Source organism: Chiloscyllium plagiosum, chromosome 22, assembly GCF_004010195.1.
Source record: "Chiloscyllium plagiosum isolate BGI_BamShark_2017 chromosome 22, ASM401019v2, whole genome shotgun sequence".
Classification (NCBI taxonomy): domain Eukaryota; kingdom Metazoa; phylum Chordata; class Chondrichthyes; order Orectolobiformes; family Hemiscylliidae; genus Chiloscyllium; species Chiloscyllium plagiosum.
In genome coordinates this window covers 46,201,648-46,213,542 of record NC_057731.1, presented here as the reverse complement: position 1 = coordinate 46,213,542, position 11,895 = coordinate 46,201,648, and the positions used below count along the sequence as shown (strand labels likewise).

Here is an 11,895-nt window from a genome sequence, read left to right as displayed (position 1 = left end):
GAGGGGGATACTTACTGGGGATCAGGGGACTGAGGGAGAGACTCACTAGAGATCGGTGTGGGGGGTTTAGGGAGAGCCTCACTAGGGATCAGGGACCTGAGGGCGAGACTCACTGGGGATCAGGGACCTGAGGGAGAGACTCACTGGGGATCGGGGGACTGAGGGAAAGACTCACTGGGAATTGGGCCAGTGTGGGTTTAAGAAAGAGATTCACCCTGGGGATTGGATCAACTGGGGGGGGAAAGATTCGGGTTTAGAGACACATTGGGCAGCCCAACTCCATCTTCTACATCAATTCTTCTGGGAAATTGTGGATCATTCAACATTGTTTTGTTTGAAGTTGCATTTTTAAAGAAGGTACCAAAGATGACAAGTGGAGAATTCCTGTCACTCTCAGAGACCCACATGTCCTCTCTCTTGGTGTTGAACAGGTGACTCTAACGAGCTTCGGTGTGTATCTCACTGTGGATCCCAAGAACATTCTCGACGCTGAGAAAGCCTTTACCTCCATCTCACTGTTCAACATTCTGCGCTTTCCTCTGATGATGCTGCCCATGGTGATCTCATCAATGGTCCAGGTATGAGCTGGGGCAAACAGAGCAGGTCTTATCCACTGTGGATCTTAGAGAAGGACAGTACATGGGACTTCCTATCTGGTCGATAAACAGAAACAATGGAAATCTAAAGGGAATTGAGGATACAGATGCTCAGAGAGGAAACTGGGAAGCATGGTTTTGCACAAAGACTGGTTGGGATTTGGAATGCTCTCCTTACTTGAGAAAGGACGTACTGGCACTGGAGGGGGTGCAGAGGAGGTTCACTAGGTTTGACTTATGAGGAGAGATTGAGTATACTGGGCTTATACTCACTGGAATTCAGAGGAATGAGGGGGGATTTTACAGAAACATATAAAATTATGAAGGGAATTGATAAGATAGAAGCAGGGAGGTTGTTTCCACTGAAACTAGAACTAGGGGGCATAGCCTCAAAACATGGGGGAGCAGATTTAGGCCTGAGCTGAGGAGGAACTTCTTCATCCAAAGAGTTGTGAATCTGTGTAATTCCTTGCCCAGCAAAGCAGTTGAAACTACCTTGTTGAATGTTTTAAGGCAATGATGGATTTTTGAGCAATAAAAGAATTGAGGGTGGTGGGAAGAGGGCAGATAAGTGGAGCTGCGTCCATGGAACAGATCAGCCATGATCTTATTGAATGGTGGAGCAGGCTCTAGGGGCCAGATGGCCTACTCCCGCTCCTAGTTCTTATGTTCTTAATGGAATTGATGCTCAAACAACTGTTAGTTTTAAATCTCAGACTGTTAGATTTGCATTTGTCAAAGATGTTGAAGGTTATGAGGTAAAGGTAGCTTAGTGGAGTTTGGTCGTATGTCCGCCATGATCTCCCTGAATGGTGGAACAGATGTCAAATGCTGAAGGTCCTCCTCCTGTTTTGATGGTGGCAGAAACTTCTGGCAATGGTTTTGCTCTTGAGGCATTTTTCTCTTCCTCTGCTCTGTTCTTGTATATCCGCCCCTCAGAGGATAGACAATCATGCCTCATCCAAAAGACAACACCTGGGACAGCGTGGCACTGCCTCAGCGCTGGAGTGTCAACCTTTATTCTGCAGGCCTATCTTTTTTAAAATGGGACTTAAACCCATAACTTTCTGGCGCAGGGAAGACAGGAAATGGGAGGTGGAGTGGACCATTTGGCAGGATAGCCCTGCCAATCATAGCTGATCTTTGACCTCAATTCCACTTTCCTACCCAATCCCTTCATAACCACGCAAATCTTTATGAACATACTTAACAACACAGTGGAGAATTCTGTCACCATTTAATAAAAATCCTTCTTATTTCTGTCCTAAGTGGCCAATCTCTTATTTTCAGACTGTGGCCCAATTTTCTATGTTCCCCAGGAGGGAGTCTTACTCACGATACAAAACTGGTTCATTGACACGGTGAACAGGAGTCTACTCTCTTTTAATAAGACTTTGAAAGGAGATACTGATCTTCCTTAAATACTTCTATTCTATAAATTCTACAAGTCACACTCCTAGTCAAAAAACAAATAGGTGATAGATATAGGACAGGTGCCAGAGGTAGTTTCTTTACTCAGAGAGCAGTAGGGGTGTGGAATGCATTGCCAGCAACAGTAGTAGCCTCACCAACTTTAAGGGCATTAAAGTGGTCATTGGGTAGGCATATGGATGAAAATGGAATAGTGTTGGTTAGATGGGCTTCAGATTGGCTCCGCAGGTCAGTGCGACATTGAGGGCCGAAGGGCCTGTAGTGCATTTAATGTTCTATGTTCTATGTACTATGTACGCCCCTGGATTACTCGGTTTATTATTTCTTTCACCTGTAGGCTGCGGTTTCCTGCAAAAGGCTGGAAGCATTTCTCGGAAGCGAAAACCTAAACACGTCAGCAATTCAACAGGATCCCAGCTGTGGTACTTTGGGTAAGGTGGAACCGGGCAGCAGTTTAATGATTGCTCGAGGCTGTGGTTAGTGTTGAATACTCACCTGCACTTTAAGTCAAAAGAGAATTGTCTTCGGTCATGGCTGGGAATATACTAATATACATGAATAACCAGACATGGAGATGCGGGGGAGAATTTATATTTGCAGCTCGCATGAACCTGGAATGTAATGAGTGATGCTGAGGATGGTAAAAGACTTAAGGAGGCTGGAGATAGTGATGAAATTGGAAGGCACAGGGCAGATGAAATTTACGCTCGAGAAAGTCTGAAATGATACATTGTTCTTGGAATAATGAGGGGAGGTGAAATGAACAATTTTAAGAAGGGTGCAAAGGACTGAGGAACCATCAGCGCCAAAGGTTTGAGGACGAGTTGAAAAGACCGTTTGAAGATAGCACACAGGGATCCCAGTAGAGGTACAGAGTATAAAAGCAAACATGTTGGAGTAAATCTTAGTTTGAGTAGCATGGGGCCCACACTTTAGGCTTAGGAGAGTAGTGGGGGGGTGAGAAGATTTACTAACATTGGATAAAACTTGTGGGACTTCAGCTAATGTGGAGAGACTACAGAAGCTGGGAACTATGTTCTTATTAGAGTTAGGAAAAAATTAATCAAGGCATTCAAAATCCTGAAAGGGTTTAATAGAGTAAATAAGGAGAAACTGGTGCCAGTGCTGGGAGGGTCAGTACGCATAGCAACTTAGATTAAAACTGATTGACAAAAGAACTGGGCACAACATGAGCTAAGCGTTTTATTCTTCAATGCATTGTGATCTGGAATGCTCTGCCTGAAAGGGCAGTGGAAGTTGGTGGAAATAATGTTTAAATAAATATTAGCAGAAACAAATTGACAGGGCTATGGGGAAAAAGTGGGGTTTTCGGGAATTAATTATATGGCTCGACGATAAAGGGCCTAAATGTGATGGGCTGATTGGTCTCATTCTGTGCTGCGTTGTTCTAAGACTGTGCATATTGTATTCAGTCAGGCAGCACAAATACATTGACATCTATCGCTCCCAAAAAAGAATCACTTCCCATTTTGTTCTGTCACCAGATTCTGCAATCACCTTCACAGAAGCCACCTTTTCATGGAATAGAAATGAAACTCCAACCGTCAAGAAGTGAGTGATATTTGTAAATGTTGTTTCACTACTGTTATGATGGAAATGTTAAGGCTGGGGGGGCTGAGGTTGGGCCTTCCCTCTGTGGCTGTTCTTAAGTGCTCCCCTGTGCGCTTAACCAACACCATCTCAGTGTCAGTGCAGTCTGAACCTGATGTTGACACACCCTGACTGTCACAGGTTAGAAGGAGCGGGAACTCATTGGAAAACTCCACCTTCTCTTCCAGTGTCTACAACAGCCAGGTGACAAGGCAGCTGGGCCCTTGGTTCAACATCAGGTCTGAGAAACAGCACCATTGACAATGCAGCACTCTGTCGGTGAGTGTCAATTAGGTCCTGTGCTGAAATATCCAGAATGGGAATTGAATCCACAATCTTCTGAGTGTGAACCTACCTGAACCAGGGCTAAAACTAAGACCAGAAGTGTGTCCTGTTCCATTTAACCACAGTCTGGTCTTGACTGCCTATAAATGTCCACTTTGTGTTTTTATTTCCTGTAGTGTTACACTGAATATCAAACCAGGCAAACTGGTAGCAGTGGTGGGGCCTGTGGGGAGTGGCAAGACCTCTTTGATATCTGCGCTACTTGGAGAAATGGAGAACATCAAAGGATTTATAAATATAAAGGTACCGAGAAACATCAACTACAAAATCCCCGCTTCTTCCAATTTCCATGTTTTACTTTGCGTAAGGGTTGGTTCTTATTCCGAATTTTCTCCAAGTTTCTGTCACTCAGTTTTCCAGCTTCATTAAAAGAACACTGGGAATCTCCACTTCCATCTGCCAGACTTCCCAAAGTTTTCCTCATGGAAAGGGAGCTGTCGGTAGAGTTCACTCCTAAGCTTCTGACTTTGTTGAAAATTCTCTCTTGGAATGTGGACATTATTGGCTGGGCCAACGTTTAGCTGCCCTTGAGGTGGGGGTGAGCTGCCTTCTTGAACTGCTGCAGTCCATGTGCTGTTTTAGACCCACAATGCCCTTAGGGAGGGAATTCCAGGATTTGACTATTAGGGGGTCTATAATGCAATCCCAATAAGGGGATCATCCCTTTCTTATTTCTCAATTCCACCCAAATAACTTCCCTGGATGTATTCCCAGGAATATCCTCCCTCAGCACAGCTGTAATGCTATCCCTTATCAAAAAATGCCACTCCCCCTCCGATCTTGCCTCCCTTTCTATCCTTCCTGTAGCATTTGTATCCTGGAACATTAAGCTGCCAATCCTGTCCATCCCTCAGCCATGTTTTTGTAAGGAATGACGATATATTTCCAAATCAGAATGGGAGTGGCTTGGAGGGAATTTGAAAGTGATGATGTTCCCATGTATCTGCTGCCCTTGTCCTTCTAGATGGAAGTGGTCGTGAATTTGGAAGATGCTGATAAAGGAGCCTTGGTGAGTTGCTGCAGTGCATCTTGTAGATGGTACACACTGCAGCTACTGAGTATCGGTGATGGAGGGAGTGAATGTTGAGATGATGGACTGGCTGTTTAATCTTGGATGGTCAAGAGTGTGGTTCTGGAGAAGCACAGCAGGTCAGGCAGCATCCGAAGAGCAGGAGAGTAAGTTCTGCTCCTCGGACGCTGCCTGACCTGCTGTGCTTTTCCAGCACCACTCTATCAACTCTGATCTCCAACATCTGCAGTCCTTATTTTCTCCGTTTAATCTTGGATGGTATCGAGCTTGAAAAGTAGACGTTTTACAGAAGGGGTTTCACTTTAGTGAACATCAAGTTTAACTCATTGATCCCCTTGTTTTTGGTGATGATCTCTACATCTTTGGCTTCTTTCCTTCCCCTCCCCCTTCGAGTTTGATGGTAATGCTTTCAAGTCTCAAGCCACGTATTTTGCGTATAGAATCCATTTCGTTGTGTTGTGGGTTGAGGGGTAAATCTTCCCCAGATCATTGGCTGACCACCCCTACTTCTCTTCCAAAACAGAGGCCACAAAATCTTCTGGGTTCACCCATGAGGGCTGATGAGGACTGATTTTAACATCGCATTGAAAAGGCAGGGTGCCTGGCAGTACAGCACTCTCCCAGCATGCACTGCAAGTACCAGTATCTGCAGCAGGTCATCAACCCACAGCCTTCTGACTTTGAGAGAAAAGACAGTGAGCCAACAGACCACAATAACTTACAGCAAGTTGTAGATCCTGCTATGGAATGTTGATGGGGTTGAAATGGTCCCATGATTAAGGACTTATTTGAAGGATTCAAAACACAGAGAGGTTAATTCAGGATTCATACACTCACTAGAGCTTCAGCACGGAAACAGACCCTTCGGTCCAACTCATCCATGCCGACCAGCTATCCTAATCTAATCTAGTCCCATTTGCCAGCACTTGGCACATATCCCCCCAAACCCTTCCTATTCATATACCCATCCAGATGCCTTTTAAATACTGTAATTGTACCAGCCTCCACCACTTCCTCTGGAGCTCATTCCATACACGCACCACCCTCTGTGTGAAAAAGTTGCCCTTTAGGACCCTTTTGAAGTTTTCCCCTCTCACCTTAAACCTATGCCCTTTAGTTTTGGACTCCCCCACCCCAGGGAAAAGACCTTGACTGTTCACCCTGATAAGGTCACTAGAGAGGAGGGGAACACAAGCTCCTTGTGAGGTGAGGGAGCAGATTTGCTTTCATATATGGAGCCAAGTGATGGTACAAGCAGAGGGACAGAAGGCTTCCCCTTCTCACTTTGTGAATTATGTGCTTTTAGGGTTCATTTGCCTACGTGCCTCAGCAAGCATGGATCCAAAATAATACTCTCCAGGACAATATCTTGTTTGGTCTGGAATGGGAAGAGTCTCGATACCAGAAAGTCCTAGAGGCCTGTGCTCTTCTGCCAGACCTGGAGTTATTACCAGCTGGGGACCAGACAGAGATTGGAGAAAAGGTACAGGAGAAAAATTCAGCAATGATGTTTGAACTGGGCTCCGAGCCAAAGCATACATTTTTTAAGATGTGACGTTTTCTTCTTGCTCAATTTAATGTTCTTGGTTCTTTCTGGTATTGCTGCCAAGGCCAGCACTTGTTGTCTGTCTGTCATTGGCATGAACTGAGTGGCTCCCTAAGACATTTCATCAAGAGTCAACCATGTCACTATGGGACGGGGTCTGGAGTCACTGTGTAGCCAATGGCCTAGTGGTATTATCGCTGGACTGTTAATCCAGTGACCCAGATAACATTCTGGGGACTCAGATTAGAATCCTGCCATATCGCATGGTGGAATTTGATTTGGAATTAAGATCTAATAATGACCACGAATCCATTGTTGGGAAAACCCACCTGGTTCACTAATATCCTTGAGGAAAGGAAACTGCCATCCTTTTCTGGTCTGGCCTACATGTGATTCCAAACCCACAGCAATGTGGTTGACTCGTAACTGCTCTCTGAGCAGTTAGGGATGGTCAATAAATGCTGCCTAGCCAGTGATGCCCTCATCCCATGAATGAATAAAGAAGACCGGTCAAGGATGGCAGATGTCCTTCCCTAAAGGACATTAGCAAACCAGATGGGCTTGTGCAACAATTGACGATGTTTCATGGACTAGTCCACCAGCTGATATGATGGGATTTGAACCCAAACACCCAACTAATCAGCCTGGGTCATTCTGATGAGAGACTTGGAAACTAGAAAGGCTTCCATGGCAGTGCTGTCACTACTCCATCTAGGGTCAATTCCACAGAAGGTTAACATGTAAACAGAGATTGTCAAGAAAATGGGAGAAGTTGGTGAATTGTTTTCAATAAATCAGGCTCGGAGATTCAAAGTCAATGGCAAAAGATTGGGAGAGTTGTTGGGATTTTGCAGGCTCGATAAGAACCAATGGTGTAAAGTGATTCCATAGACCGTTTTAGAAAGGACCGGAAGGTGCTGGAGGATTAGGAATTGACAGGGCTACATACAAAAAGCAGTGTGTGGGACAAAACAAAACTGATTATTCAGCAAGTTAGTATAGGGTTAAATGCCCTCTTACTGTTGTGAATTTTAAAGAATGTGATAGATTTATATGGTAGCATGATTTATTTTCAAATTTGGGTTTTAAACTGGTGGCATATGGGTTTTAGTCTTTGTGAATGATGGGATTTAATAATTAAATTGCCAATCTTTCTGGAGCCTTTTTGTAAAATGGGTTTGAGACAGAAAGGGCTTCTAGAGTGATAATAGAAATTTGTTTGCATTGTGAGAGATTTTTGATTGGACAGAGTAAATATTGAAAAGCGTTAAATTGCTATTAGCACGGAAGAATGATGAATTGAATGTTTGTTTAAGGGAAGGATCCTTAGATTAGAAAGCTTTTGGTTTCAGTTCACCAGAAGCCCTGGTTGAAGTAAGATACAGGATATAAGAAGATAAGAATTATCACAAAGCTAGGAATTAGTTAGGAAATAGGCTACCTCAGTGTAAGAGTTTTAGTTTGGAAATTCCAGACCAGAAGTATTTGGTTAGAACCCAGAAGGAGTTAATTGAAGCTGAGAAAGTCTCATTTCAGTTGTGTGGATACTTGTGGAAATGGCTCTCAAGAGCAGGAATTGAAAAAAAAGACAAATGAAAACTATAAATGTGAAATAGAGAAGAGAGCTCTCTCTGGTATTTGATACGGTGAAGTGGTGGTGTTGGATAGATGGGATCATATTTTTACCTTGTGTTTCAGAATCTTACAAATTGGATTATTCTATTTCATCTTTAAATATTTTGTGTAATAAACTTCCATTTAATTGTTAAATCAAGTCTTAAGCATTGAGTGGGTATGCTTCAGTGAATGGCCAACTCTTTAAATCAAAAAAAAATCTATCGAGCTAGATTTCAGTCTGCGATCTGACTTGTCCAGTAGTAAGGTCAGCTGGGATTGTAACACTGTGCTGGAAGATTCTCTGGTTCTGAACGAGAAGGAATTGGTCATTCCTATATTGAATGATTCTCTTTCCCAGGGTATCAATCTGAGTGGAGGACAGAAGCAGCGGGTTAGCCTTGCGAGGGCAGTGTATAGTGATTCAGATATCATCGTACTGGACGACCCACTCTCTGCTGTGGATGCACATGTGGGAAAACACATCTTTGAGAAGGTTATTGGTCCAAATGGTCTGCTAAAGAACAAGGTGAGACCGGGTTTCCGGGGAATGTTTTAAATTAAGTTGATAAGCATTCCGATGTTGTGTGATTATCGATATTAATGTACGTTCCATTTGATCCAGGACAGGGTTAGATTGAGAGTAAAGCTGTGTCTACACTGTCCCAGTCAAACAATCCTAGGACAGGACAGCATGCATTTGGTTAAAGAGTAAAGCACTTTCTACTCTTTTGAAATGAAAGTAAAGATCCCATGACAGTCTTCCCATCAAACACTCCCAGGACAAGTATAGCATGGAGATAGATAGAGAATAAAGCTCTCTCTACTCTTTTAAACTGAAAGCAAAACTGCTATTGCTCTTTTGAAATGAAAGTAAAGATGCCTCTACACTATTCCCATCAAACACTCCCACCACAGGAACAGCACCAGGTTAGATACAGAGTAATCCAGACATGGGTTTGTTGGAATCAGAAACAGAAAATGCTGGAAGAGCTCAGCAGGTCTAACAACATCTGTGCAGGGAAATCAGAATTAACGTTTCAGGTTGAGAGACCCTTCCTCAGTTCTGATTAGCTCTGATTTCTCTCCTTAGATGCTGCCAGACTCTGAACTTTTCCAGCAATTTCTGTCTTTGTTTAAGATTTACAGCATTCATAGTTCTTTTGGTTTTTATTAAGGATTTATTAGTTACTGATTTATGGTCTTCTCTTTGACTCAAGTTTCTATGATGGCGCTCATCTCCAATTGCTTCTTTGGTTGGGATTTGCCTATTCAGAGCAAACTGGGCAGTGAAGTCATAGAATCTCTACAGTGTGGAAACAGGCCCTTCGGCCCAACAAGTCCACACTGACCCTCCAAAGAGTCACCCACCCAGACTCATTCCCCTACTACTCCACATTTACCCCAGACTAAGTCACTTAACCCACACAATCCTGGACACTGTGGGTAAATTAGCATGCCCAATTCACCTAACCTGCACATCTTTGGACTGTGGGAGGAAACCAGAGCACCTGGAGGAAACCCACACAGACATGGGGTGAATGTGCGAGCTCCACACATTGTGAGGCAGCAGCGCCAACAACTGAGCCACCATGCTGCCCAATCGGGTCCTGCTATTCTGATTGGCTCGGAGCCATACAGGATAGCCCTAAGGTCATTTTTTCCATTGTGGCTTTGCTGGCTCTTTGTTTAATGCACCCCATTAATCCTTGTGTCTTTGCTCAGTCATGCAAAGATTGATCCTGTTCCCTTTCAAAAATTATAGTTGCATTCGCTTTACTGAATGTAGCTTTTCAACTGTTTGCTATTTTAAACAGAGAGCAAACTCAGTGGGTAGTACTTACACATCAGAGCCAGAAGGTGGAAGTCTTGGCTCACTCCATAAAATTGATGACAATTTCTGTTCTCATGCTGCCAGTGCAATAATAAGGGAGTGCCGCACTGTCAGAGGGTGAGTACTGAGTGAGTGCTGCACTGTCAGAGAGTCAGTACTGAGGGAGTGCTGCACTGTCAGAGGGTGAGCATTTCATGGAGAAGGGCTTTGAAATGCTCTGAGTTAATGACGTGTGAATGCATCTCACTGTCCTCTCTGACTACAAGCATAGTAATTGTGGTGATTAACATAGATGCATTTACGGGAAAGCCAGACAAACATATCAGCGAGAATGAAGCCACAATGGGTCACTGGCCGGAATATTCTGGAGCTGTCCTGTAGGTTGGCCTTTTGTCCTACATCAGGATGTCTTTGCCCTGTATTACTCCCACCCCTGGGAACAGAATCATCGAATCCCTACAGTGTGGAAGCAGGCCGTTTGGCCCATCAAGTGAAGAGCATCCCACCTAGATCCACATCTGCAGACCTCACTTTCTCCTGTATTACTCCCACCCCTGGGAACAGAATCATCGAATCCCTACAGTGTGGAAGCAGGCCGTTTGGCCCATCAAGTGAAGAGCATCCCACCTAGATCCACCCTATTGCTGTAACCCTACACTTCCCCTGGCTAATCCACCTAGCATGCATATCCCTGGACACTATGGGAAATCTAGCATGGCCAATCCACCTAACCTGCACATCTTTGTGATTGTGGGAGGAAACCCATCCAGACACAGGGAGAATATGCAAATTTCACAAAGATAGTTGCCTGAGGCTGGAATCAAACCTGGGTCCCTGCTGCTGTTAGGTAACAGTGCTAATCACTGAGCTGTGTGGGAACAGGCCTTGGCAGGTGTGCAGTTTGGGTTTGGGATTGAATGGGGTGTCTGGAGTCAAAGCAGTCTCACACCCCACATGGGGTCTCCCAACCTTGGTGAAACTCTCACGTCACCGCCTCTCAGAGCGTCCCCGACCAGAACTGCTCCAAAGGTTTTGCCAGACACCAGTGGCCCCTTGATCTCATCAGCGCCCCCAGCTGGAGAATTCCTGGTTAGTACAGAAGGGTAGTCTGAGACAGAGTGGGTTTGGAAAGAGGATCAATGCTGGCATGGTTTTGCTGGGCCAAATGGCCTATTTCCATGCAGAATTCTACACGATGCTCTGACGATCTGTGTTTTTTCAAACAGACTCGAATTCTCGTGACTCACGGAGTCACGTTTCTGCCTCAAACAGATGAGATTGTGGTTTTGGTGAACGGCGAAGTGTCTGAAGTGGGCTCGTACAAAACACTGAGGGCGAACATGGGAGCATTTGCAGACTTTCTGAATACCTACGGAGAAGGGAGTCACAGTGAGGAGGGAGAGCCAACAGGTATGGAGTCGGCAGTCGAATTTCCCGCCTTTACAATTCCCACAGGGATACCAACAATTCCATGCACATGGACAGTCTTATAAGGACAGCTCTCACCAAGGCAGGCTGGAGTCACAGCACGGTTAGTGTAGGGAGTGCGATAACTGAGAGAATGGACAATGGCACTCAGTTCACTAAACCTATTCCTCCTGCCCCGGTCGAGATTCTCTGCAATACATTTAACCCTAGTTACTTCTTTCGACACACAATGGGAACCTATTCAGCAAAGTAATACCCTGCGATTCGATGTTAACCAGAGGTCACTGAAGGTTCACTGGAAAAGCTCAGCAGATCTGGCAGCAATCGTGGAGTTACCATTTCAGGGCCAGTGACTGCTTCCTCAGTACTGATGGTAGCGAGGAAAACATTTTTTTTGCAGAAGTGAGGGTTGGGGGGGGGGGGGGAGGAGGAGGAAATGGAGGAGGAGGAGGAGGAGGAG

At 44.7% G+C, this 11,895-nt stretch overlaps 1 protein-coding gene across 3 annotated transcripts in view; it reads left to right on the top strand.

The window, feature by feature from the left end:
* The window catches only part of abcc2 (ATP-binding cassette, sub-family C (CFTR/MRP), member 2), a 71,098-nt gene that overhangs the window by 35,989 nt on the left and 23,214 nt on the right, over positions 1 to 11,895 (top strand). For 2 of the 3 annotated variants that reach the window (XM_043712958.1, XM_043712956.1), the window contains exons 13-19: positions 432 to 578; positions 2,365 to 2,458; positions 3,533 to 3,599; positions 4,100 to 4,226; positions 6,320 to 6,496; positions 8,535 to 8,702; positions 11,234 to 11,417. In XM_043712958.1, the coding sequence (XP_043568893.1) occupies positions 432 to 578; positions 2,365 to 2,458; positions 3,533 to 3,599; positions 4,100 to 4,226; positions 6,320 to 6,496; positions 8,535 to 8,702; positions 11,234 to 11,417 (964 nt within the window). The remainder of the gene's footprint in view (positions 1 to 431; positions 579 to 2,364; positions 2,459 to 3,532; positions 3,600 to 4,099; positions 4,227 to 6,319; positions 6,497 to 8,534; positions 8,703 to 11,233; positions 11,418 to 11,895) is intronic. The other variant, XM_043712957.1, reaches the window with a different exon arrangement.